The 25,429-nt window shown below is 41.4% G+C and overlaps 2 protein-coding genes across 3 annotated transcripts; both read left to right on the forward strand.

Annotated features, from left to right (window-relative positions):
* The first annotated feature begins 1,918 nt into the window (after window positions 1-1,918).
* Window positions 1,919-4,325, forward strand: LOC145141232 (Myb/SANT-like DNA-binding domain protein). 2 transcript variants are annotated; one of them, XM_079074538.1, is made up of 4 exons: window positions 1,919-2,054; window positions 2,720-3,129; window positions 3,205-3,669; window positions 3,778-4,325. In XM_079074538.1, exons 2-4 carry the CDS (start codon window positions 2,782-2,784, stop codon window positions 4,099-4,101), a joined length of 1,137 nt encoding a protein of 378 aa, XP_078930664.1. In that variant the 5' UTR covers window positions 1,919-2,054; window positions 2,720-2,781; the 3' UTR covers window positions 4,102-4,325. The 2 variants fall into 2 exon arrangements, with proteins under 2 accessions (XP_078930664.1, XP_078930665.1); XM_079074539.1 differs by having other exon boundaries at window positions 1,925-2,054; window positions 2,704-3,129.
* Window positions 4,326-24,564: 20,239 nt separating this feature from the next.
* On the forward strand, window positions 24,565-24,990 carry LOC145137005 (uncharacterized). The gene has a single exon (XM_079071140.1). It carries the CDS (start codon window positions 24,565-24,567, stop codon window positions 24,988-24,990), a length of 426 nt encoding a protein of 141 aa, XP_078927266.1.
* Window positions 24,991-25,429: the final 439 nt, after the last annotated feature.

Here is a 25,429-nt window from a genome sequence, read left to right on the forward strand (position 1 = left end):
GTTTTCAAAAACTTAAAAATTAATTATTTTTGTTAATAAGACCAATTTATATAGGTAAGTTTAATTAATATAACTGTTCATTATTATTTATAGAGTAAATTATTAAAATCGTCTCTGTGATTTGGTTAAAATTGCGTGTTTGACCCCTAACGTTTTTTTCCACTCGGACCATCCCTCTAGTTTGTTTTTGTTTCGGTTATGGTCCTTGACTGACATGAAAAGACAATTTTACCCTTGTTATATTTTTTCCTACATTTTAAATAACTAGTAAATACTTATTTATAATAATAAATCATTGGATCCCACCACCTTTCCTAACTCCTACCCCCGCACATCTTCTTCCTTTGCCTCAGATACTTCCCTAGAACAGGCCTCCTTTGCCGGTAACCACCACTTCACAGACCACTGACCACTGCAGTCGGAAATCAATGGAGCACCCACTCCTTTCTACTTTGTCCCTTCATGTTCTCTGGAGTTGCTCACCACCGTGACTTTAATCAAATCTCGTGCACCACAATCTCCTTTACCAACTTCGGTGAGCACAAAAAATCTAGAAAAATCAAACGTAATGCAATCCAGAAAAATCAACCTAATCAAAACCTGATTCAACCATCCAGACAAATCAAATGCATAAAAATCCTCTAACGTACCTGAAATTAAATCCACTAAACCTGACCCCCACCACCACCTCTAAAATCGAATCACCGACATTGTCATCAAACCAACGTCACTACCGTCGACCACCGCTAACATAGAAAAGAGACGATTGGAAAGATAGATAACAGAGAGCAACGACAGGAAATAAAGATGATTTCAGAAAGTATTGTAGTGGTGGTAGTGATTTCATTGATTTAAAGATCGAACAGAGTGCAGATCGACGATGTCACTCATCGTGTTCCTTCTTATACATAAGCATCAGAGTACAGATCCAACGCCATATATATATATATATATATATATATATATATATATATATATATATATATATATATATATATATATATATATATATATATATATATATATATTAACATCGTTTTCAGATGGTAGATTGCAGACCGTGGAGAAATTGAAATCAATTTTTGGATCCGAAAATATAAATCAGAAAAACAAATACCCAATTTCTTTTTCTTATTTCGACCCATGTTCTTCAGGTACAAAACTGAACATGATCAAGAGATATAGAGTGAGACATATCGAGTAGAGATGGAACATTGGTTGCAACGTCGTAGGTCTCGTGGAGGACGCATTAGGTCTTCATTTTTTTTTTGGTTTATTCAAGACGTGGGTTGAAGATGCAAACTATAGTTAATTAGGTCTTCCAAAAAGGAACTGTGATCGTTTAGTCTCAAAATGGTGTTTGAATCTTCAACATGATGAGGGTTGAAGATGTAAAATACAGTCGATTAAAGCAGATTGGTATCCTTCCGGTGACCCACCATGTGAGAAATTGATATTGTTTCAAGATGAAGGAATCAAAGAGAGTGCGAGAAAGGAAGAAGAAGTAGATAGCAGGGGGCGACGACAAAGCGATGATGCAGAATAAAGGTGGTCACCGGAGGTGAGGATTTGGAGTCACCAGAAACTGAGATGGGGTACGTCCCATTTTCTAATTTCTAGTTGAAGGGATGAGGCTGGTGAGGTAGAGGTGGGCCACATTTTTTTTTCTTTTTTCTTTTTAATTTATAAATAATAATAAAAACAATAAAATAATTGAAAAAGAAATTTATAAGGGTATTATAGTCAATTCATGTTTGATAGGGACTAACAACACAATAAGATCAAAATATAAAGACATTCCGAATTCAAAAAAAAGTTTACGGACGGAATATGTAATTTTAACCAAACCACAGGACTATTTCAGTAATTTATTCATATTTTTATTAAGGCCTTGATAGCTGAGATGGGCTTTAGGGCCATGTAGGCCTGGATCGTCCAGGGATAAGGTCTTGTGATGACCAAGGATAGCGTCTCCTCTGTTCCCGGTATCTGCTTTTTTCTAAATCGCGCCATCGGCGACGGAGGTTCGTTGGGAATTCCGTTACACATGCCTGGTACTTCATCCATCCAACATTTGCTGTTATATTTGTATATGTTTTTATTTCATCACCATTCTTGATCGAATCTAATGTATTTTCACTATGCGTTTTTCTATCTGTGTGTGTTTGATCCCCATGTCATGTTTGATGTAGATTTGCTTATTTCACTATCTTTGCTTCCTGCAACTGTTTGTTTGCGTTAAATTTAGTAAATCATTAAACGGTATTTCTTTAGTCTAACATGTTACAGAAAAACATAGGATGTGGAAGTAATGAAAAATTTGTACACTAAGCCATTAATAGACATGAAAGAAACTAGGATGACGACGTTAACTAACTCACTATTAACATAATTTTACAACCCACCCACTATTATTGACCCACCAAATAAACCCTAATTAAGCAAACATTAAAAACTGTAAAATAAAAATTACCCCAACATCCTCCCTTAGTTTCAATTTGGTAGTATGTTTCAGCTTGATAAACTCTTCAATTCCATGGTCACTCAAATAGCTTTACAAGCACAAGCCGTAGTTTCAACAAAGGGAAGCTTATCTATCTACTAGATAAGTGTTAAATGCGTGTAATGGCAACTTACTTTAATCTTCTCACCATTTTTAACAATGTACTTTTTTTTTTTTTTTACAAAATTTATTGTTTATAGCAATGGTAAAATGTAGGTTGCTATAAACAGTAAAAAGGTGAAAGTAAATCAGAAATGTGGTAGGAGGTGTTACAGTGTATGGAAAAGGGCATGAGGCAGAGGCAGCAAAGAAATAGTGATGGATTGCGCACTATATGGACACCTGAAATGGACAGATATTTCATTGACCTGATGCTAGAAGAAGCTGGAAAAGGGAACAGGATTGATGATCATTTATTTAGTAAACGAGCATGGAACCACATGACGCTCTTGTTTAATACAAAATTCAAGGTTGAATATGAAAAAGATGTTTTGAAAAACCGACACAAAACATTAAGAAATGTGTACAAGGTAATAAACAAGCTCCTTGCCCTAGATGGGTTTAGCTGGGACCATACTCGACAAATGGTGACAGCTCATAATGAAGTCTGGGATGATTATATCAAGGTATTTTTTTTTTATATTTTTAAATGTTTTGGTATCAATTGAAGCATATATTATAATATTATATGCATGCTGCAGGTACACCCAGGTGCTCGGTCATACAGAATAAAAAGCATTCCGTATTACTATGATTTATGTGAGATATATAAAAAAAAAGTATCCAGTATTGTTGATAATTCTTGTGGTATTATTGTTGTTGATGAAATTATGATGGATGAAGAGGTTGAGGCTGGAGGGAGAGGGAGTCGGACATATTGGGAGCCAGGGATGGATGGATACTTGATTGAGCTGATGGTGGGCCAGCTTCAGAAAGGAAACCAGATAGATGGCTTGTTCCGCAAGCAAGCATGGATGGAGATGATCAACTCCTTTAATCACAGGTTTGGTTTCAAGTATGATCTTCATACTCTCAAGAACCGATACAAGACCTTTAAAAGACACTATAACACCATAAACAAGCTTCTGGGATCACAAGGCTTTTTCTGGGATGATTTACGCCAAATGGTAATTGCTGATGATCACACCTGGCAGGATTACATCCAGGTCTGCATGCATCATCCATCTTATTCAACTTATCCATCTCAAAAAGATATTTTTTTTTTTTTTTTTTTTTTTTTTTTTAACAATGCATATGCATTATGCATTATGCAGACAAATCCAGATGCACGACAATACATGACACGACCAGTGCCTTATTACAAGGATTTGTGTATTGTATTTGTATGTAAAGAGACTCTTACTACCGTTTCAGCAGCAGATGATCAGCAGGAGTCTTCCCATAACTCCTCTGTTGCTGTAGAACATGTGATTGAAGCTATTCAGGGCTTACCTGACATGGATGACGACCTCATCTTGGATGCTTGTGATTTTCTCGAAGATGATAAAAAAGCCAAAACATTTTTAACCTTGGATCTTAGACTAAGAAGGAAGTGGTTAATTAGGAAACTTCGCCCCCAACCTTCAACTACTACTTAAATAATTTTGTATTATATATAAAAACATGATAAGATACGCCCTTTTCCTTAAACGATCATAAAAGAGATTTGCAAATCATTTGATAGGAAGAGCAATGTGTAGCCACTGTGGTACTGCGACCAATCAGAAATATAGGCATCTAAACCTATTTTTCTGTCGACCAATGACAACATTTTTGTATACATCTTGATTGCATGATTAAAGATAGAAAATTATTTTTACCAGCAGCTTCCTATATTATTGTTTGTATCTTCTGAATTTTGTTTAACTTTAAGGGAAAATGACTTAAAAAAGTAATAATGTTTTAAAAACATACAAAAAACACCATTATTCTTTTTTTAGTGAAAAAAAAAAAAACCATTTCACCGCGTATTGTAGGTTAGCCGGTTAAAAGATTTATGGGAATATATGTGCCCTTACCCTTCGCTATTTCCCCCAAAATCAAGGGTTCATTTCCTCCTTCGTTCGTTCATCCTTTCCATAAAATCACCACAATAGTAATTATGTTTTCAAGTATAATATGTTAAGATTAGCGATGAGCATACGACCCGTTGGACCGGAAAAAAACCGAGACCGGACCGCATATTCATATTAGTGGGTCCGTTTTCGGGTTTTGTTTTTACCAATAATTAGGTTTCGGGTTTGGACCGGACCGTACACGGAATACAGGATTTAACCTGGACCGAACTGAAAAACATTTTCACCTTAATATCTTTTATAGATATCTTCATAAGTTTAAAATATATAGATAATGATATTGAATTATTAATTAATGTGATATTGCAAGATTTCTAAAATATAAAATCTTGATTATTAGAAATAATTTGGCCAGCCGAAGATTCGTAATGTATTAGACCGGTGCATAATTACACAAATAGGATATGGTGCATAATTACACAAATAGGATATGTAAGTTATGTCTTTAATTAAAAGAATTTGAGAGGAAGTATATATGTATTTGTTGTAATGTTTATTTACTTATGTGTGATACAAGATTATATTACATTTAAAGTAATTATGTTTTATAAAAATCTACAAACATTTATAAATACATACTTTAATATGCTAAACCAATAACTTAATTATATTCAGACAGCCAAATTATATCCATAAAACCAAAAGTAATATATATATATATATATATATATATATATATATATATATATATATATATATATATATATATATAGAGAGAGAGAGAGAGAGAGAGAGAGAGAGAGAGAGAGAGAGAGAGAGAAGTTCATGTGTTTTAACTAAGTATTGTATTATTATATGCATGATTGTGGACCAATCAAAAAATAATAGAAAAAACAATAATTAAATAAATCAATTAGGGTAACTAGGTAATTTGAGAAATAACTTCCACAAATACTCCCTATAATTTTGCTAGTTACGTTGAATTTAACCTAATTCCCCTTTTTATAAAGGGCCTACTGATCTGATCAATCTTCCCCCCTTTTGCAGGTGCGCTTCGTCTTTCGATTTGCGAAGAGGGAGGATTCTCCGGGTCGACTAGAACGAAGGAAAGGAAAACGTGAGGACCTAGGGGGTTTGGCTAGACCGAAGGATGAAGAAGAACGAAGCAGCAAACTGCTGTCGATTCTCGGTGGCTGAAGTCGTAAGGAGGTGAGCACCTCCATTGTTCGAATGGTCCGAAGAACAGGGAAGAGGCAACGAGAGCTGTCGTCGACCTTAGGGGTTATTTGCTCGGTCTGCGAGAAAAAAGGGCAGTCGATCCCCGGCAGACCTTCATCTCTGATTTGGGTCGACTTCTTTGGTTGATCAGGAATGAAAGACGAAGGCAACAGTAGGGGTTATTTGCTTCGGTAATTCCTTGTCTCTATCTTCTTTCTATTTTGGATCATTGGCTTTGATTTCAACAGAAATGGAATAAAATAGCTTGTTTTTGACTGGAAATGAAAGGGAATCTACAGGTGTTTGAGTTGAGGCTTGGTCACCGAAACAAGAAGCGACATGGGTGGAATTAGCAGGTTTGGAATTAACAGAAATGGAACAAAACCTGTCCATTTGGCAGCAAGTATAAAGCTGACCCTCTATAAAGCCATTAACGTAAACCATGAAGTATATATTTCTGTTGTAGGATATTTAGATAAAGATAAGTAAGCACATTGGGTAAATTAGTAAAAAAGAATGAAGCACATTGCCCTTTTGGAGAAATCTGAATTGTTGTTTGAATTTCAGGCAAATCCAGAGCTGATTTCACCCTTATTAACATTAGCAAAAAGTCCTCTGAATTTATACTCTTTTGTGTGTGTGTGTGTGTGAGTGTGTGTGTGTGTGAAGCTCTGAGATTGAGAGACCAGAAAACAAAGGACTTTCTGCTGCTTTATCAATGGTGGAAGAAGCAAAAAAAGAGATCGATTCTTACTCTAAAGGTGGACCAATTTCATACTCAGATCTCATCCAATTAACAGGTTTGGTGTTTTCCTTCATTAATATAAATAAATCTAATCCATTCTTTATTATTATTTTATTCAAATAATATATATATCTTAAATTTTATAGTGGGGATATACTGTTATGTAGCACCGAATTCCTGGTACGCATTTAATTCAAGCATTTTTATGTTTTTCCCTGGGACTCGACGAGTCGGAGGACCCACTTGTCGAGTAGAGTCGAGATCCGCAGACATCTTAAGTGACCTACTCTACGAGTCGGAAGATGGACTCGGCGAGTAGGCGCTGTGCGAGTAAAACCCTAAATCTGAGGGTTTGCACCCTATATAAACACCTTAACTCAGCCTCCCTTGTCCCTAACACTCTCTTAGAGCTGGATATCGAAACCCTAGCCGTTTGTGTGTGTGTGTTAAGGCCATTTTGGTGTTCTTGGTTGGTTTGTTAAGCTTGGAAGGAAAGAGGAAGCTTGAGATTTCGAGTTGGGACTTGTAGATCCAGAGATCTTACTTCATCTTCAGCTCAAGCAAGGTAAATGCCCCCTGTTTTGGTCTTCCTTTTTGGTTGTTCATCTTTAGGGCCTATTGTCATGGTGCATTTAGGGCTTCTTAAGCCATTTTCGGATTTGTAAGGTGATTCATGGGGTTCTACTTCCAGAGCTGAGTCATAGGAGGGGTTTCATTGCATAAAGGTGCCAAATTTATGGCCATGAGAGCCCCATGCACATTGTAGAGCACCTTCTATGGACTTTTGAGCTAAAAACCCCATGCATGTGCATCAAGTTTGGAACTTTACGTATCAAATGGACATTAGGAGGCCAGATCTATGGTTTTGGTGTGTTAAATCCCTTTTAGATCAACTGTATAGAAATGGTCAAGGTTGGACTCGGCGAGTCGTTCTTGGGATTCGGCGAGTCGGTGCGCTTTCAACCATCTTAAACCCTTCTGCGATGGTCAGTTGTTAGAAGAGGGAGTCCCATAGCTGTTTAGACGTGTTGGGAGACCTGGAGTTCATAGGACTCGACGAGTGCTAGAACAGACTCGGCGAGTCCAAGGCAATCTCCCAACTCTTGAAGATGAACTCGACGAGTTGTTCATACAACTCGGCGAGTCGAAGACAGGACTGGTTCATAAGATGAGGATGAACTCGACGAGTTGTTCATACAACTCGGCGAGTCGGATGAAGGTTCATTCGATGTTCGCATAAAAGGGGAACTCGTCGAGTCATTCCTAAACTCGACGAGTAGAGTCGTGGATGAGGACAGTTAAAAGGATAGGGACTCGACGAGTTGGCGGACCAACTCGGCGAGTCAGGTCAACTGAAAGTTGACTTTGACTTTGACTTTGACTTGGTCTTGGTTAGGGGTAAAATAGTCATTTTACCCTAATAGTAGATATCAGATTCTGACTGAGTGTTTTGTGGGGTTATAGCCGGAGGATTTCCGGAGCAGCAGCAGACAGAGACTTCCCGCACAGATTATCAGCAGCTACTCGTTTGAGGTGAGTTACCTTCCTGTAGCGGTGGGTCTACGGCCACAATGCCGGCCCACCAGTAGGAGTTGTATGTTAGATGATTGTCTTTGTGATATCATCTAGGTTTGCTACTACCTGATATGTTATATGCTAGCATGATATATTATATGTGATAGTAGTAGAGTTTGGTTGCTAGGACCGAAGGGTAGGCCAGACACCCCAGAAACGTCTGACCGTATGTGACGATATGTTTATCTGTTGGCATGATACGTTATATGTGATAGTAGCAGTAGAGGGGGTGGAATAGTCCCCGAGGGTCGGTTGTTAGGACCGACGGGTAGGTCAGCACCATAGAATGGCTTGACATGGGTAGGTCGGTACCCCAGAATGGCCGTACGGGTAGGTCGGCACCCCAGAATGGCCGTACCGGGTAGGACGGGCACCCCAGAATTGCCCGACAGTATGTATGCTATGTGATCATATGGTATGTGGTACGATGGGGGAACTTACTAAGCTTCATGCTTAAAGTTAAATGTGACATCCCCATTTTCACGGCCAGAAAAGACCGATTTTGTTTATGCTTTATAAAAATCAGAGTACTTCTTTTAATAAAAATCTTGCGGAATTTGTTCCCAGAAAAACATGATAAATACGTTATCAAAGCATTTCCGAAGAAATGTATTTTTATTCATTTTAAAACATTTGGGATGTCATCGTTAATACAGAAACATAAGCATAAACAGAACTTACATTCATTTACACTAGTGATCTACATCTCTTTTAAATCTCTCAGTGTAATGTAACTTTATATCAACACCTGTGATACAAATAAACTGAGTGGGTCAGGTTGGGAAACCTGGTGAGTACATAGGGTTTTCAACCCACAATAATATAATTATTATGTTTAAATAGTTAAACAATCAACCAAATTACCCATCCCCATTATCTTCTTTATTCTACCCTAAGAATCAACTATTCCTCGTTCATTTATTCCTAAGGATTATCCTAAGGAATCGGCACGAAGTCCATCGTTGTCAATGACACAGCTGTCAAGCACAGCTGCTAGTTCTATCACTTAGGCACAGCTGCCAGAATTGTGACATTCTAGGTGAGGCGCAACTACCAGTATTGTCCTTCGAGCACAGCTGCTAGGGTTATCTCGTTTATTGACAATATCGTTTTCGAGAGTCCACTCGCAATACATGTCAATGGGTTTTTAGAGTACACCGGTGAACACATCGTTCACAACACCTACAGGTTGCGAGCCTGCCAGTGTTCAACTGGACTGTCTAGAATAATCCGTGGTTGTCATCCATACTTTGCTAGATGACGGGGCCATCATTTGGGAAAGGCTTCTCACATCGTCCACCTCTCACACTCACCTCGTGGTCTATAACACCTCTCAACTCATCATCCAACTCATATTCCATCTATTACATCTACCCATGTTTTACCCAACATATTCTCGTATATATATATATATATATATATACAGTTTAAATCATTTAAAACATGTATAAAATCGTTCATCCAGCATAGATAGCAAGTATATAGATAATATGCACACATAGCACGTAATTTATATAAAATACTTCATATCTATGTGTAAGATGAAAGTAACTATGCACTCACCTGATTAGGTGGTGACTCGGTACTTGAACATCACTTCGTTATCTCAAAACAATTTTTCCTCGACCAAAACCTAGTATAAATAAATACCACTAGGGTTTAGTTTTAACGTTAACCGCAACTAATTAATAGCGTAGCTATTATTATTATTATTATATAAGCGTTAAATAACACCCAATATAACTCATAATAATAGGCCAAATAATTATTTTAAGGACCTAATAATATTACTATAATTATTTAAAAGTTATATTAACAATTGCGTAGGCGTAGCTCACTTACAGCGGATTTTAAAGAAAACCGGGGCTTTGCTCGGAGCAGCGTTTCCGAACCGAAAGACCCTTTTTCTCGGGACTCCGGGAGCCTCGGGGCTTACTTCGGGTGCTAGGGGTTCACCTAGACTTAGGGGAGGGTTAGAAACCCTAGAGAGAGAAAGATTTTAGAGAGAGAGTGAGATTTGGTGTGGAAAACTCGGAAAGGCTCGCACCCTATTTATAGGCCGGAGGACCTCGGATTACGCTGGGCGTACCGAGGGTACGCTAGGCGTACGCCTCGGATAAGGCAACCAGCTCGGATCCAGCTGTCTTCGTACGTCGGATGGATAAGCGCGAGGGTACGCGGGGCGTACCGACTTCGGACGCCGGGCGTATGCGAGGGCGACGTGGCGATCATCGGATGCGAGGCTAGATCAGCGATAGACGGACTAGATCGCGCCACGTCATCGGATTTGCAACAGGTCTCGCAAATTCACCTTCCAACTTTAAAAATTCGTATCTTTCGCATACGAGCTCCGTTTTCGACGTTCTTTATATCCACGCGAAGGTGGGAACGTACTCTACAACTTCGTTTAGACTCCGTCGGCTAATTTTGACTTTATTCTAAAAGTTATGTTATTAACAGGCCGGGACAGGATTGGTCCGTTCAATATCCATAACTTCTTCATCCGACGTCCGTTTTCGTCTGTCTTTTCATCGTTATGCTACTATTAACGAGATCTTCGATTCTCGTTTAGGTTGTGTCGGCTAAAAACCGCTCGATCTAACATTCGAACTTCGGGCTATACACTGCTAAGCCGGAACTTCGAAAAATCATAACTTAATCATACGAAGTCAGATTTGGGCGTTCTTTTTATGGAAGCTCTCGGTTTAACGTATTCTACGACTTTTGTTTAGATCGCTAAGGCTAAAAGTCGCTTTATCGTAAATTCACTATTTACGTCTTCCGGTGCCGTGCCGGTTCTGCCGTAAAACTTCGACGGGTTATAACTTCTTCGTTATAACTCGGATTTTGGCGTTCTTTATATGTACAGAAACCTTGAGACATATTCTACAACTTGGCTAAGATTATTTATTCTAAATAATCTTTTGTCGAAAAGTCGTTTTCGACCCCTATTATCTCTAAATTGACTAGCCCGGATCTACGTGCGTTACAATTATCTCCCCCTTAGGATGATTACGTCCCGGAATCATCAATGAAACAGGGTTCACATGATGAATCCATACGTTATCTCTTCATCCTAAGTCATAACTTTGATGTTTCTTCGAACGAGTATCTAACTCTTAGACTCCTTGACTACAGGAGGTGCTCGATCTTGCATCCGCTCTCTATATCATGTTAGACTTCCAATCATGATCTTCATGTCACGATCTCGATCTTTATTAGAGACTCCTTATTTAACAAACTTGAGATAAGTTTCTTCCTTCGATTATCATAATAGACCGATAGGTCATGTTCTAATGACCTCTCATCGTATGATGCAACGTTTAGACTCAGGTCTCTTAGAGTCAAATTCCAGAACAGACTATACCTTCCTTCATGTTCTTATGTGATTTAGTCACGTCGTAGTACTTCTAACTACAAGTTTCTTACTTTAACAACGATCACAATCACTTTGACTATCTTCAATATTCTGGCTTAAGTCGGATGCTACATCAAACTTGGTTCTCTGAACCTCGTAACATACTCATCTTAGTCGGACTCGATTTGATATGACCACTAGGGTCGGAATAACAATCATCTTCTTAGTCATTACCGAATCGATAGTAACGACATGCTTGAATAAAACAGAACCAGTTACTAGCTTCTTGGTAACCTTGTGACTTTCCCTGATCCAAGCGTGAGTCTTGTGCTTCCGGTAGTATATGCATCTACTACCTTTCACACCTACTCATACTCGTCCCAAGTATTGTCTCGCAGTTTTCCAAGTCATCATCAAAAAAAAAAAACAATTTTAACACATACAAATGTGTCCAAACAATCATATACTCTATTAGGACTTCTTCCACGCGTATCTTCAATCATCAATTCTGCTTCAACTTGGTTGGTGGTGGAAATGCCATACGATGGGACAACTTCAGGAATTATGCCAATCGTTCCATCATCCCGCCAATCGAAGGTGTACTTCGGACGTACCGTACTCTTCTAAACACACTGTTATTTTACCATACATATCCTAAAGGCAAGATACCACTCTTATGATACCTCCTGATAGGTGTCATTCACTATCATATGCCATTTAATTTCCTCCATTTACTCAATTCTCTACGAGCCTTCACCATGATGCTTTGTTCACGGAAGCATGTGTTTAGTGCATCGAGACAAGAATATAGATAAAGAAGGTTTAGACGCGCAATCCTCCTTATTACCCCGAAAAGTTACATGCCAGTTCTAATACCGTATTTAAACGTTTAGAAATCTGAACACATAAAGTTTCTAGATCCGGTCGGCAACATACCATAGATCCGATCATATAATGCATATCATAAATCATTTAGCACATAAAATCATGTTAGGTATTTTCCCTAAATAAGCTAGTACTTGTGTCTATTCAGGTGTATTACCTAAAGTTTATTAGACACACTCCTCACAATCATTGCTTAGCATTCTAAGTTTAAGTCTAGAAATAAATCCATATTCCTAGTTCGCTTAAACTAATGCTCTGATACCAACTGTGACATCCCCATTTTCACGGCCAGAAAAGACCGATTTTGTTTATGCTTTATAAAAATCAGAATACTTCTTTTAATAAAAATCTTGCGGAATTTGTTCCCAGAAAAACATGATAAATACGTTATCAAAGCATTTCCGAAGAAATGTATTTTTATTCATTTTAAAACATTTGAGATGTCATCGTTAATACAGAAACATAAGCATAAACAGAACTTACATTCATTTACACAAGTGATCTACATCTCTTTTAAATCTCTCAGTGTAATGTAACTTTATATCGACACCTATGATACAAATAAACTGAATGGGTCAGGTTGGGAAACCTGGTGAGTACATAGGGTTTTCAACCCACAATAATATAATTATTATGTTTAAATAGTTAAACAATCAACCCAATTACCCATCCCCATTATCTTCTTTATTCTACCCTAAGAATCAACTATTCCTCGTTCATTTATTCCTAAGGATTATCCTAAGGAATCGGCACGAAGTCCATCGTTGTCAATGACACAGCTGTCAAGCACAGCTGCTAGTTCTATCACTTAGGCGCAGCTGCCAGAACTGTGACATTCTAGGTGAGGCGCAGCTACCAGTATTGTCCTTCGAGCACAGCTGCTAGGGTTATCTCGTTTATTGACAGTATCGTTTTTGAGAGTCCACTCGCAATACATGTCAATGGGTTTTTAGAGTACATCGGTGAACACATCGTTCACAACACCTACAGGTTGCGAGCCTGCCAGTGTTCCACTGGACTGTCTAGAATAATCTGTGGTTGTCATCCATACTCTGCTAGATGACGGGGCCATCATTTGGGAAAGGCTTCTCACATCGTCCACCTCTCACACTCACCTCGTGGTCTATAACACCTCTCAACTCATCATCCAACTCATATTCCATCTATTACATCTACCCATGTTTTACCCAACATATTCTCGTAGATACATATATATATATATATATATATATATATATACATATATACATATATATATATATATATATATATATATATATATATATATATATATACAGTTTAAATCATTTAAAACATGTATAAAATCGTTCATCCAGCATAGATAACAAGTATACAGATAATATGCACACATAGCACGTAATTTATATAAAATACTTCATATCTATGTGTAAGATGAAAGTAACTATGCACTCACCTGATTAGGTGGTGACTCGGTACTTGAACAACACTTCGTTATCTCAAAACAATTTTTCCTCGACCAAAACCTAGTATAAATACCACTAGGATTTAGTTTTAACGTTAACCGCGACTAATTAATAGCCTAGCTATTATTATTATTATATAAGCGTTAAATAACACCCAATATAACTCATAATAATAGGCCAAATAATTATTTTAAGGACCTAATAATATTACTATAATTATTTAAAAGTTATATTAAAAATTACGTAGGCGTAGCTCACTTACAGCGGATTTTAAAGAAAACCGGGCTTTGCTCGGAGCAGCGTTTACGAACCGAAAGACCCTTTTTCTCGGGACTCCGGGAGCCTCGGGGCTTACTTCGGGTGCGAGGGGTTCACCTAGACTTAGGGGAGGGTTAGAAACCCTAGAGATAGAAAGATTTTAGAGAGAGAGTGAGATTTGGTGTGGAAAACTCGGAAAGGCTCGCACCCTATTTATAGGCCGGAGGACCTCGGAATACGCTGGGCGTACCGAGGGTACGCTGGGCGTACGCCTCGGATAAGGCAACCAGCTCGGATCCAGCTGTCTTCGTACGTCGGATGGATAAGCGCGAGGGTACGCGGGGCGTACCGACTTCGGACGTCGGGCGTATGCGAGGGCGACGTGGCGATCATCGGATGCGAGGCTAGATCAGTGATGGACGGACTAGATCGCGCCACGTCATCGGATTTGCAACAGGTCTCGCAAATTCACCTTCCAACTTTAAAAATTCGTATCTTTCGCATACGAGCTCCTTTTCGACGTTCTTTATATCCACGCGAAGGTGGGAACGTACTCTACAACTTTCGTTTAGACTCCGTCGGCTAATTTTGACTTTATTTTAAAAGTTATGTTATTAACAAACCGGGACAGGATTGGTCCGTTAAATATCCATAACTTCTTCATTCGACGTCCGTTTTCGTCTTTCTTTTCATCGTTATGCTACTATTAACGAGATCTTCGATTCTCGTTTAGGTTGTGTCGGCTAAAAACCGCTCGATCTAACATTCGAACTTCGGGCTGTACACTGCCAAGCCGAAACTTCGAAAAATCATAACTTCCTCATACGAAGTCAGATTTGGGCGTTCTTTTTATGGAAGCTCTCGGTTTAACGTATTCTACGACTTTCGTTTAGATCGCTAAGGCTAAAAGTCGCTCTATCGTAAATTCACTATTTACGTCTCCCGGTGCCGTGCCGGTTCTGCCGTAAAACTTCGACGGGTCATAACTTCTTCGTTATAACTCGGATTTCGACGTTCTTTATATGTACAGAAACATTGAGACATATTCTACAACTTGGCTAAGATTATTTATTCTAAATAATCTTTTGTCGAAAAGTCGTTTTCGACCCCTATTATCTCTAAATTGACTAGCCCGGATCTACGGGCGTTACATTTATAGTTTTGGTTTTAGGTACCTCTTCAGCGAAGGGGAAGGAGCTGGCGCGGTAGCAGCACATCATACACACACGTATTGATTTTCCGCACTTGAGATATTCTGGGATTGTACTCTGACATGTTGCTATTATATGTTTTGGGTTTTCAGACATGATACATTGATTCACAAAATGATATATTGTTACGTAGTTTTTTTGTGAATGTTTTTATAATCAGTTAATTAAAATGAAATTTTTGGACTCGAAATTTGGGACGTTACAAGTTGGTATCAGAGCCTTGGTTTGAGGGATCCAAGCATACTTTCGGGTATAACTGGACTCAAACTAAGGAAAAGGTAAAAAGGTTTTCAAAAGAAAAATGTTTTCAAAAGAATTTTTGAGAAAAAGAGAAGTGTGTGATGTGCGCGACCGGCCGAGCTCAAGTAAGTATTCCCCAAAGTACCCATACAAGTTTATGTTATGTTTATCAACTTCAGTAGAACAGCATGCTAGAATAGGACTAAGGATCTAGGAATGATGCCTTATGTGCCTGTTATATGTGTTTCAGCTTTATGAGAATTGCATGCTAGTATTGAGTAGGCAGCAGTAGGATAGCCTGTTTAGGTTATGCCTGATAGTATGAGCTTAGTATTGTATGCTAGTACAGTTTCTCGTTAGGAGGACAGGCTTGTTTGAGTAGTTTCCTATGTCCGAATGCTGCTTGTTTTGTGCTTTGTGGGACTTTGAATGATGGGAGTTAGCCATTAGGTAAGTACGTCGCGTCACATGTGATTAGGGTTGAATAATCTCAGAGTGATGGATTTGGCACTATTGCGCAGCTCTCGTTTGAGTCTAACCGTTGTAGGGACGAGTCTTTTACTTGAAGGATTATCTGAGCCTCGTTACATGTGATGGTATTCAGGTAATGGCTAATTGGCATTACAAGGAGGCCTTCAGCAACTGAGGACTGGTTTGGGTGGAGTCAGAAATTTTCCCTAGGGTAAGCCTAGGATGAGAGTAGTAGAGATCAGTAGCAGTAGTAGTGACTTGGTGGAGTAGAGGCGGTTCTTGAGGAAAGTACGGATAGATGTGGAAAGTAGTATGGGCCCGTACTACTGAAAGCAGAGGATCCGTACTTGAATCGAGGAAGGCTGAGGCAAGACCAAGGAACTCGTGATGGATGTTATCCCTCTAGATGTATCAGTATCACTAATGGTTGTCATTATGGATTGCAGAATGGTGGTGCTATGTCTGAGACCAGCAGTTGGCAGCTCAGGAGAGGGATCGGGTTCGGGTTCAGGCTCCAAACCAGTGGATGAGAGGCTACGCGAGTTCATCGCGTCCGGGATCACTAGAGGCATCCTTGATGCGACCCCGGTCATCTTTGGGTCGATCAAGGAAGGGATTGTCGAGCTGATGGAGGATCGCCTTAGGGCGTTCAGGAGTGACATAGCGACCAACCAGTCAGGATCACACACACTGTCCTTTAAGGACTTCAGGGGCAGTGGCGCGCCCGATTTCCATGGGGCGAAGGACCCCATTGCTGCTAGGCGATGGATTGCAGACATTGAGTCTGCACAGTTGACCAGCTTCTGCCCTGAGGGGTCGAAGGTGAGATATGTAGCAGGGTGCTTGAGAGACAGGGCCAGAGATTGGTGGGAGTCGATTGGTGACTCTCTGGGAGCCTCGGCTGTTGAGGCTATGACGTGGCCGGACTTTGTGACTCGGTTCAAAGCGGAGTTGGCACCTGCAGTGGAGCTCCAGCAGTTGGCGAGGGAGTTCTTAGACATGAGGCAGACGACGGAGACAGTGGCAGAGATCACCGCCAAGTTCCGGGAGAGGGCGTTGCTGGTGCCCCAGTATGCGGGAGATGAGGACATGAGGAGGACCCGCTACCATGACATGCTGCGAGCCGACATTCGGGAGCATGTTAGTTTTTCAGCTTGCCCTACCCTGGATTCCATGATTGCCAGGGCAAGGGAAAGGGAGATTGATCTGAAGCACATCCGGAAGAGGAAGGTAGAGGAGGGGCAGGTGACTGGGGCTTCGGGGAAGAAGCCCAAGGGATCAGATGGTAGGCCTAAAGGACAGTCAGGACAGGGCCGCTGTAGGAAATGCGGCAGGCCGCACGAGGGAGCATGTAGGTTGGGATCGTCGGGCTGCTATAAGTGCGGCAAGACGAGGCACTTCAGCAGGGATTGTACCGCCCCTGCACCCACTTTTCAGACATACGAGATGCTGTGTTTTCACTGCAACCAGAGGGGCCATAAGAAGGCCAATTGCCCCCAGTTGACAGCAGCAGCAGCAACGCCAGTGAAGGCGCCAACTCTAGCGACCCTGCGGATTACTGATGGCCGGCAGGGCAAGGCAGAGGCTCCAGTGGTGAGGAGCCGGGCCTTTCAGTTGACTATCGAGGAGGCACGCGCCGCACCCGATGTGGTGACGGGTATGATTCTTCCCCTCTGATCTATTTATATGATGTTTATGATATTGATATATGCTCTGTATATACATGTTTAGGGTCGTTCCATGTGAACGGTATTCCAGTGCAGGTGCTGTTTGATTCAGGTGCCTCTCGTTCTTTTGTTTCTCTTGCGCTCAGCAAGAGGTTTCCCGAGTCTTCGGGCATGTTGGATTGCCCTTTAGAGGTAGAGATTGTCGATGATCAATCGGTGCGAGCATCAGCGGTATTCCGAGATTGTGTGCTGAGATTATTCGAGGAGCGCTACATGGTAGATTTGGTTCCCATACCTTTGCGGGGGAACAAGGTTATTATCGGCATGGATTGGCTAAGCCCCAATGGGGCGGTGATCGACTGCGCGCAGCAGTTGGTGCGGATCAGGACCCCAAGTGGGGGAGAGCTGGTGATTCAGGGCGAGCGGCCGCAGCAAGGACCAGCTTTATGTTCGGCGGCGAGGGCTAGGCGTTACCTTCAGCAGGGTTGCGCAGGATATGTCGCCTATGTCATGGATACCCGGGAGGCGGGTAAGGCGACGATTAGTGACGTTCCGGTGGTGCGAGACTACGCAGATGTGTTCCCTGAGGAGCTTCCTAGGATACCTCCGGAGCGACAGGTGGAGTTCAGGATCGATCTAGTTCCTGGTGCGGCTCCGATAGCCAAGGTATCGTATCGGTTGGCTCCTCCCGAGATGCAGGAGTTGTCTACGCAGCTGCAGGAATTGCTAGAAAAAGGATTTATCAGGCCGAGTAGTTCGCCTTGGGGAGCCCCGATTCTGTTTGTCAAGAAGAAGGACGGGTCACATCGCATGTGCATAGACTACCGGGAGCTGTACAAGGTAACGGTGAAGAACCGTTACCCACTCCCTAGGATTGACGACCTCTTTGATCAGCTCCAGGGAGCATCTTGGTTTTCCAATATTGATTTGCGCTCGGGTTACCATCAGATGAGGGTCAGAGAGGAGGATGTACAGAAGACTGCGTTTCGGACTCGCTATGGCCATTATGAGTTCGTGGTGATGCCCTTCGGGCTCACCAATGCTCCTGCCGCGTTCATGGATCTCATGAACCGCGTATGTAGACCGATGCTGGATCGGTCAGTGATAGTATTTATTGACGATATCTTGGTTTACTCCAAGACGCAGGAGAAACATGCGGAGCATCTGCGAGAGGTTTTGGATACTCTGAGGAGGGAGAACTTGTACGCCAAGTCCTCCAAGTGTGAGTTCTGGTTGCGTGAGGTGCAGTTTCTTGGGCACCTTGTCAACCAGAACGGCATCCTGGTCGACCCGGCCAAGGTGGAGGCCGTGATGAGATGGGAGGTTCCGAAGTCTCCATCCGAGATTCAGAGTTTCCTGGGATTAGCCGGCTACTATCGGAGATTTATCCAGGATTTCTCCAAGATAGCCGTACCCTTGACGCGGCTAACGAAGAAGGCCGTAGTCTTTTGCTGGGGGCCTGAGCAGCAGGCCGCGTTTGAGACACTGAGACAGAGATTGTGCGAGCGCCGATCTTAGCCCTGCCAGAGGGCGTAGAGGATTTTGTTGTGTACTGCGACTCGTCTATTTCAGCTTTGGGCGCGGTATTGATGCAGAGAGGGCATGTCATCGCCGACGCTTCGAGACAACTGAAGTCTCACGAGGCGAACTACCCGACGCATGATTTGGAGCTGGGGGCTGTTGTGTTCGCCCTCAAGATTTGGCGTCATTACCTCTTTGGGGTCCGCTGTACCATTTACACGGACCACAAGAGTTTGAGGTACCTCATGGATCAGCCGAATCTAAACATGAGGCAGCGTCGGTGGCTGGACGTGGTGAAGGATTATGATTGCGAGATCCTTTACCACCCGGGGAAGGCCAATGTAGTGGCAGACGCGCTTAGCCGCAAGGCAGCGCCGATCAGGGACATCTGCATGAGGATGACCGTGGTGACTCCATTGTTGGAGCAGATTCGAGAGGCTCAGCAGGAGGCCATGAAGGAGGAACATCGGAAGAGTAAGCGGATCGTAGGCCAGGTTTCCTCCTTCGATTATGATAGCCGAGGGCTGTTGACTCTCCACCGCAGGGTGTGGGTACCGTACCACGGGGGTGTGCGCCGGGTTCTGATGGAGGAGGCGCACAAATCTCGATTCTCCATTCATCCCGGGGCGACGAAGATGTATAGGGATCTTCGTCTGGACTATTGGTGGCCCTGCATGAAGCGGGATGTAGCATGGTATGTGGAGCGGTGCTTGACCTGCAGAAAGGTCAAGGCCGAGCACCAGAGGCCACACGACAAGATGCAGCCGTTGGATATTCCCCTGTGGAAGTGGGAAGACATCACTATGGATTTCATCACCAAACTTCCCAGGACCGCTCGGGGAGTGGATTCTATATGGGTCGTCGTGGATCGGTTGACCAAGAGTGCCCATTTTATACCAATCCAGGAGAGTACCTCGACCAAGAGTGCCCATTTTATACCAATCCAGGGAGTGGATTCTATATGGTGGCACGACACGGAGTGCCAGTCTCCGTGATTTCAGACAGAGATGTGCGGTTTACTTCCAGGTTCTGGAAGAAATTCCACGATGAGTTGGGTACTCGTCTGCACTTTAGCACTGCATTTCACCCGCAGACGGATGGTCAGAGCGAGCGGACCATCCAGACTTTGGAGGATATGCTGCGGGCATGTGTGCTAGACTTCGGTGGTAGCTGGGATACTTACCTCCCATTGGCTGAGTTCTCGTATAACAACAGCTATCACGCGAGTATCGATCGTCCTCCCTTCGAGATGTTGTACGGGAGGAAGTGCAGGACCCCGATATGCTGGGGTGAGGTTGGCCAGAGAGTCATGGGGAGCACCGAAGTGGTGCTCAAGAAGACGGAGAGAATTCAGCAGGTCCGGAGCAGGCTTCAGACTGCTCAGAGTCGGCAGAAAAGTTATGCCGACAGGCGCCGATCAGACCTGGAGTTCCAGGTCGGGGATATGGTTCTTCTAAAGGTGTCGCCATGGAAAGGCGTCATCCGATTCAGGAAGCGGGGCAAGTTAGGCCCCAGGTACATTGGACCGTTCAGGGTTTTAGCCCGGGTGGGCAAGGTGGCGTACAGGTTGGATCTACCAGCCGAACTCAGCCAGATCCACAACACTTTCCACGTCTCCCAGCTGCGGAAGTGTCTGGTAGACGACTCAGCAGTGGTACCCTTAGAGGATATTCAGGTTGATGACAGCCTGAATTACATCGAGTGACCTGTAGCAATCCTCGACCTGAAGTCGAAGGATTTGAGGAACAAGAGGGTCGAGCTGGTGAAGGTGCAATGGCAGCACCGGAAGGGCAAGGAATGGACTTGGCAGCCGGTGGATGAGATGATGGAGCATTACCCAGAACTTTTCCAGGAGCGAGCAGCAGACTTCGAGGACGAAGTCTAAAATAAGTGGGGGAGATTTGTAGCACCCAATTACTGGTACGCATTTAATTCAAGCATTTTTATGTTTTCCCTGGGACTCGACGAGTCGGAGGACCCACTCGTCGAGTAGAGTCGAGATCCGCAGACATCTTAAGTGACCTACTCTACGAGTCGGAAGACGGACTCGACGAGCAGGCGCTGTGCGAGTAAAACCCTAAATTTGAGGGTTTGCACCCTATATAAATACCTTAACTCAGCCTCCCTTGTCCCTAACACTCTCTTAGAGCTGGATATCGAAACCCTAGCCGTTTGTGTGTGTGTTAAGGCCATTTTGGTGTTCTTGGTTAGTTTGTGAAGCTTGGAAGGAAAGAGGAAGCTTGGGATTTCGAGTTGGGACTTGTAGATCCAGAGATCTTACTTCATCTTCAGCTCAAGCAAGGTAAATGCCCCCTGTTTTGGTCTTCCTTTTTGGTTGTTCATCTTTAGGGCCTATTGTCATGGTGCATTTAGGGCTTCTTAAGCCATTTTCGGATTTGTAAGGTGATTCATGGGGTTCTACTTCCAGAGCTGAGTCATAGGAGGGGTTTCATGGCATAAAGGTGCCAAATTTATGGCCATGAGAGCCCCATGCACATTGTAGAGCACCTTCTATGGACTTTTGAGCTAAAAACCCCATGCATGTGCATCAAGTTTGGAACTTTACGTATAAAATGGACATTAGGAGGCCAGATCTATGGTTTTGGTGTGTTAAATCCCTTTTAGATCAACTGTATAGAAATGGTCAAGGTTGGACTCGGCGAGTCGTTCTTGGGACTCGGCGAGTCGGTGCGCTTTCAGCCATCTTAAACCCTTCTGTGATGGTCAGTTGTTAGAAGAGGGAGTCCCATAGCTGTTTAGACGTGTTGGGAGACCTGGAGTTCATAGGACTCGACGAGTGCTAGAACAGACTCGGCGAGTCCAAGGCAATCTCCCAACTCTTGAAGATGAACTCGACGAGTTGTTCATACAACTCAGCGAGTCGAAGACAGGACTGGTTCATAAGATGAGGATGAACTCGGCGAGTTGTTCATACAACTCGGCGAGTCGGATGAAGGTTCATTCGATGTTCGCATAAAAGGGGAACTCGTCGAGTCATTCCTAAACTCGACGAGTAGAGTCGTGGATGAGGACAGTTAAAAGGATAGGGACTCGACGAGTTGGCGGACCAACTCGGTGAGTCAGGTCAACTGAAAGTTGACTTTGACTTTGACTTTGACTTGGTCTTGGTTAGGGGTAAAATAGTCATTTTACACTAAGAGTAGATATCAGATTCTGACTGAGTGTTTTGTGGGGTTATAGCCGGAGGATTTCCGGAGCAGGAGCAGACAGAGACTTCCCGCACAGATTATCAGCAGCTACTCGTTTGAGGTGAGTTACCTTCCTGTAGCGGTGGGTCTACGGCCACAATGCCGGCCCACCAGTAGGAGTTGTATGTTAGATGATTGTCTTTGTGATATCATCTAGGTTTGCTACTACCTGATATGTTATATGCTAGCATGATATATTATATGTGATAGTAGTAGAGTTTGGTTGCTAGGACCGAAGGGTAGGTCAGACACCCCAGAAACGTCTGACCGTATGTGACGATATGTTTATCTGTTGGCATGATACGTTATATGTGATAGTAGCAGTAGAGGGGGTGGAATAGTCCCCGAGGGTCGGTTGTTAGGACCGACGGGTAGGTCAGCACCCCAGAATGGCTTGACATGGGTAGGTCGGCACCCCAGAATGGCCGTACCGGGTAGGACGGGCACCCCAGAATTGCCCGGCAGTATGTATGTTATGTGATCATATGGTATGTGGTACGATGGGGGAACTCACTAAGCTTCTTGCTTACAATTTATAGTTTTGGTTTCAGGTACCTCTTCAGCGAAGGGGAAGGAGCTGGCGCGGTAGCAGCACATCATACACACACGCATTGATTTTCCGCACTTGAGATATTCTGGGATTGTACTCTGACATGTTGCTATTATATGTTTTGGGTTTTCAGACATGATACATTGATTCACAAAATGATATATTGTTACGTAGTTTTCTTGTGAATGTTTTTATAATCAGTTAATTAAAATGAAATTTTTGGACTCGAAATTTGGGACGTTACATGTTAGGTCGATCATTTAACCCTAGGATTATTGCTTGAAACTGCCATGGAAAGAAGATTAAGCAATATCAATGAGTTGTTGTATTTCTTATTTGCAGGTACACATGAAATCAAGAACAAGAATGTTCTTGTTTTCTTGGCTGGGAACGAAACGAGAGATATCAAAGCAAAACAAGATACATATGAAACTTACAACATTCTACTGGAATGAAATCTTGAATTCTGATTCTGTCAGAATAAAATCTTGAAGATGAACATTGTATGGGATGAAGATGAACAATGATCATCAATCTTCAAAAAAGAATGGTTTATTCCAGCAGAATAATGTACAAAATAATGAAAAAAATATATGTAATAGTATAATCTGGTAGAATGATTTATATATTGTATTTCTTTGTTATTAATAAATGTAACATTCTCATAGAATAGTATATAAATTTTTTTCTTTTCTAAGAATGTAATGAAATTTTTTTTAAATTTGTATCCAAAATTTTGTTATTCTTCAAGAAGTTCATCAAATCAAAATATATATTATGTCAGAATGTGTATTCTTGTATGGTTCAATCATATTTGTTATTTTTCAATATATTGATAAACATATTCCGTCAGAATGTTACGAATTACGAGAATTATCATCCATACAATCAGATTTTTAAAATTAATAGAATCTATTTTCCCTTAAAATATGCAATTTTCCGTTATTAAATTTATATTAATTGACTAAAATACCCTTCTAGTTAGAATAGATGGTATTTTTGATTTATATTTAATTCAATAATATGTAACAATCACTTACTTAAAATAAGTAAAATTGATTGGCTCATATTTATGCATACAATAACACAATAATTATTTTTACTTTTAATAGAATAACCTAAGTATATATATATATATATATATATATATATATATATATATATATATATATATATATATATATATATATATATATATATATATATATATATAAAAGGTGAAGAGTAAATTCATGAGTACAGTTAGATCTATAAACTCCATCGAATTAAGTATCTATTAAAAAATCATTAGGATTGTGCAGCAAAATGATAATTGCATATTCTTTTTACATCACAGACTTCATGGAATGATTAGGTATCTATGAAAATATCTTTAAGCAAATGTAACCTACAAAATGCTTGATCTTTGAGTGGGATTGAGAACATTTATTAAAATATTGAATTGTATAATTCCGTTATCTTTTTTTTTTTACATCACAGACTTCAATGGTGTGAATGATCCGTGCACTCCTTTCTCTACAAATAATGAAATCCGCGAGAAATGTAGGTAAGGATTCAGAACCAATCTGCCACATTAATTACTACATCTCCTTACTTCCCTAGCAGCAAGCTAATCTTATAACTCCAACGCCCCAACCTAGCTAGCCATAATTTTCTTAATGTATCCACACAAATACAGATCGATCTTCAAAATATGGAAGGCTTAACCACTACAGTATACAAAAGTGTAAAAGGCTGCTGGCGAGCAAGAGGGTACCAACGCCTCGGCACCAGTACTAGTCACGACAGTGCAGGACGAGAGGAAGAGGAGGAGGAGAAGTCTGGATCGAAGTCGAGGAGGTTGAGGAGGAGGAAAAGGCGGTTCTGGAGGTTTAGGATAAATCCGAGGCTTACTTTGAAGCTGAAGCCCAGGAAATTGTTTATAGGAATCCGTGATGCTTATATGATGATTATGATGAAACTCGCGAGTTCATCTGTGGTGAGGGGGAGAACAATGGGTGGAGAAGGGTTTGGGACGATGGCAATGAAAGAATACGATGAGAAGATGATAATGGAGATCTACAAGACATTGGCGATGAGGCAAGGCCAGCTGATCCCATCCCAGAATATTTCTGTTTAATTAATTAAATCCAAATGCATGTTTAATTATGGTTGTACGTGTAATTAAGATGCTCATGAAAGATCATGTATGTTTAACCAAAGACATATACTCATATAGAGCAGAATAATGGAAGCTGCAGGTTGCCTTGGATGGGGTTTCATGCTAATGTTTTAGTTATGACGGTGCTTTAAACTAAAATTCTACATGATCCATGATTTTATTTTCTTTTTACTGTTAATGCAATAAATAAACTAATGGTCCTTTTTTTTTTCTGTTAAATACTACAACATGAAGTTGCTTAATATATGTTTTACAAAATTCATGTGAAATGAATTAGACTATAATTATCTTGTTATTTAAGTGAGTACAAGCTTGTTCGCCCGACTTACTCCTCCTGAACAGCCACCTTTCACATTCATCCCTTAATCCCTTAAGTAATTGTTCCAAAACATAGATC

Source organism: Lactuca virosa, chromosome 9, assembly GCF_052849685.1.
Source record: "Lactuca virosa cultivar CGN04683 chromosome 9, Lactuca_virosa_CGN04683_v6, whole genome shotgun sequence".
Taxonomy (NCBI): Eukaryota; Viridiplantae; Streptophyta; class Magnoliopsida; order Asterales; family Asteraceae; genus Lactuca; species Lactuca virosa.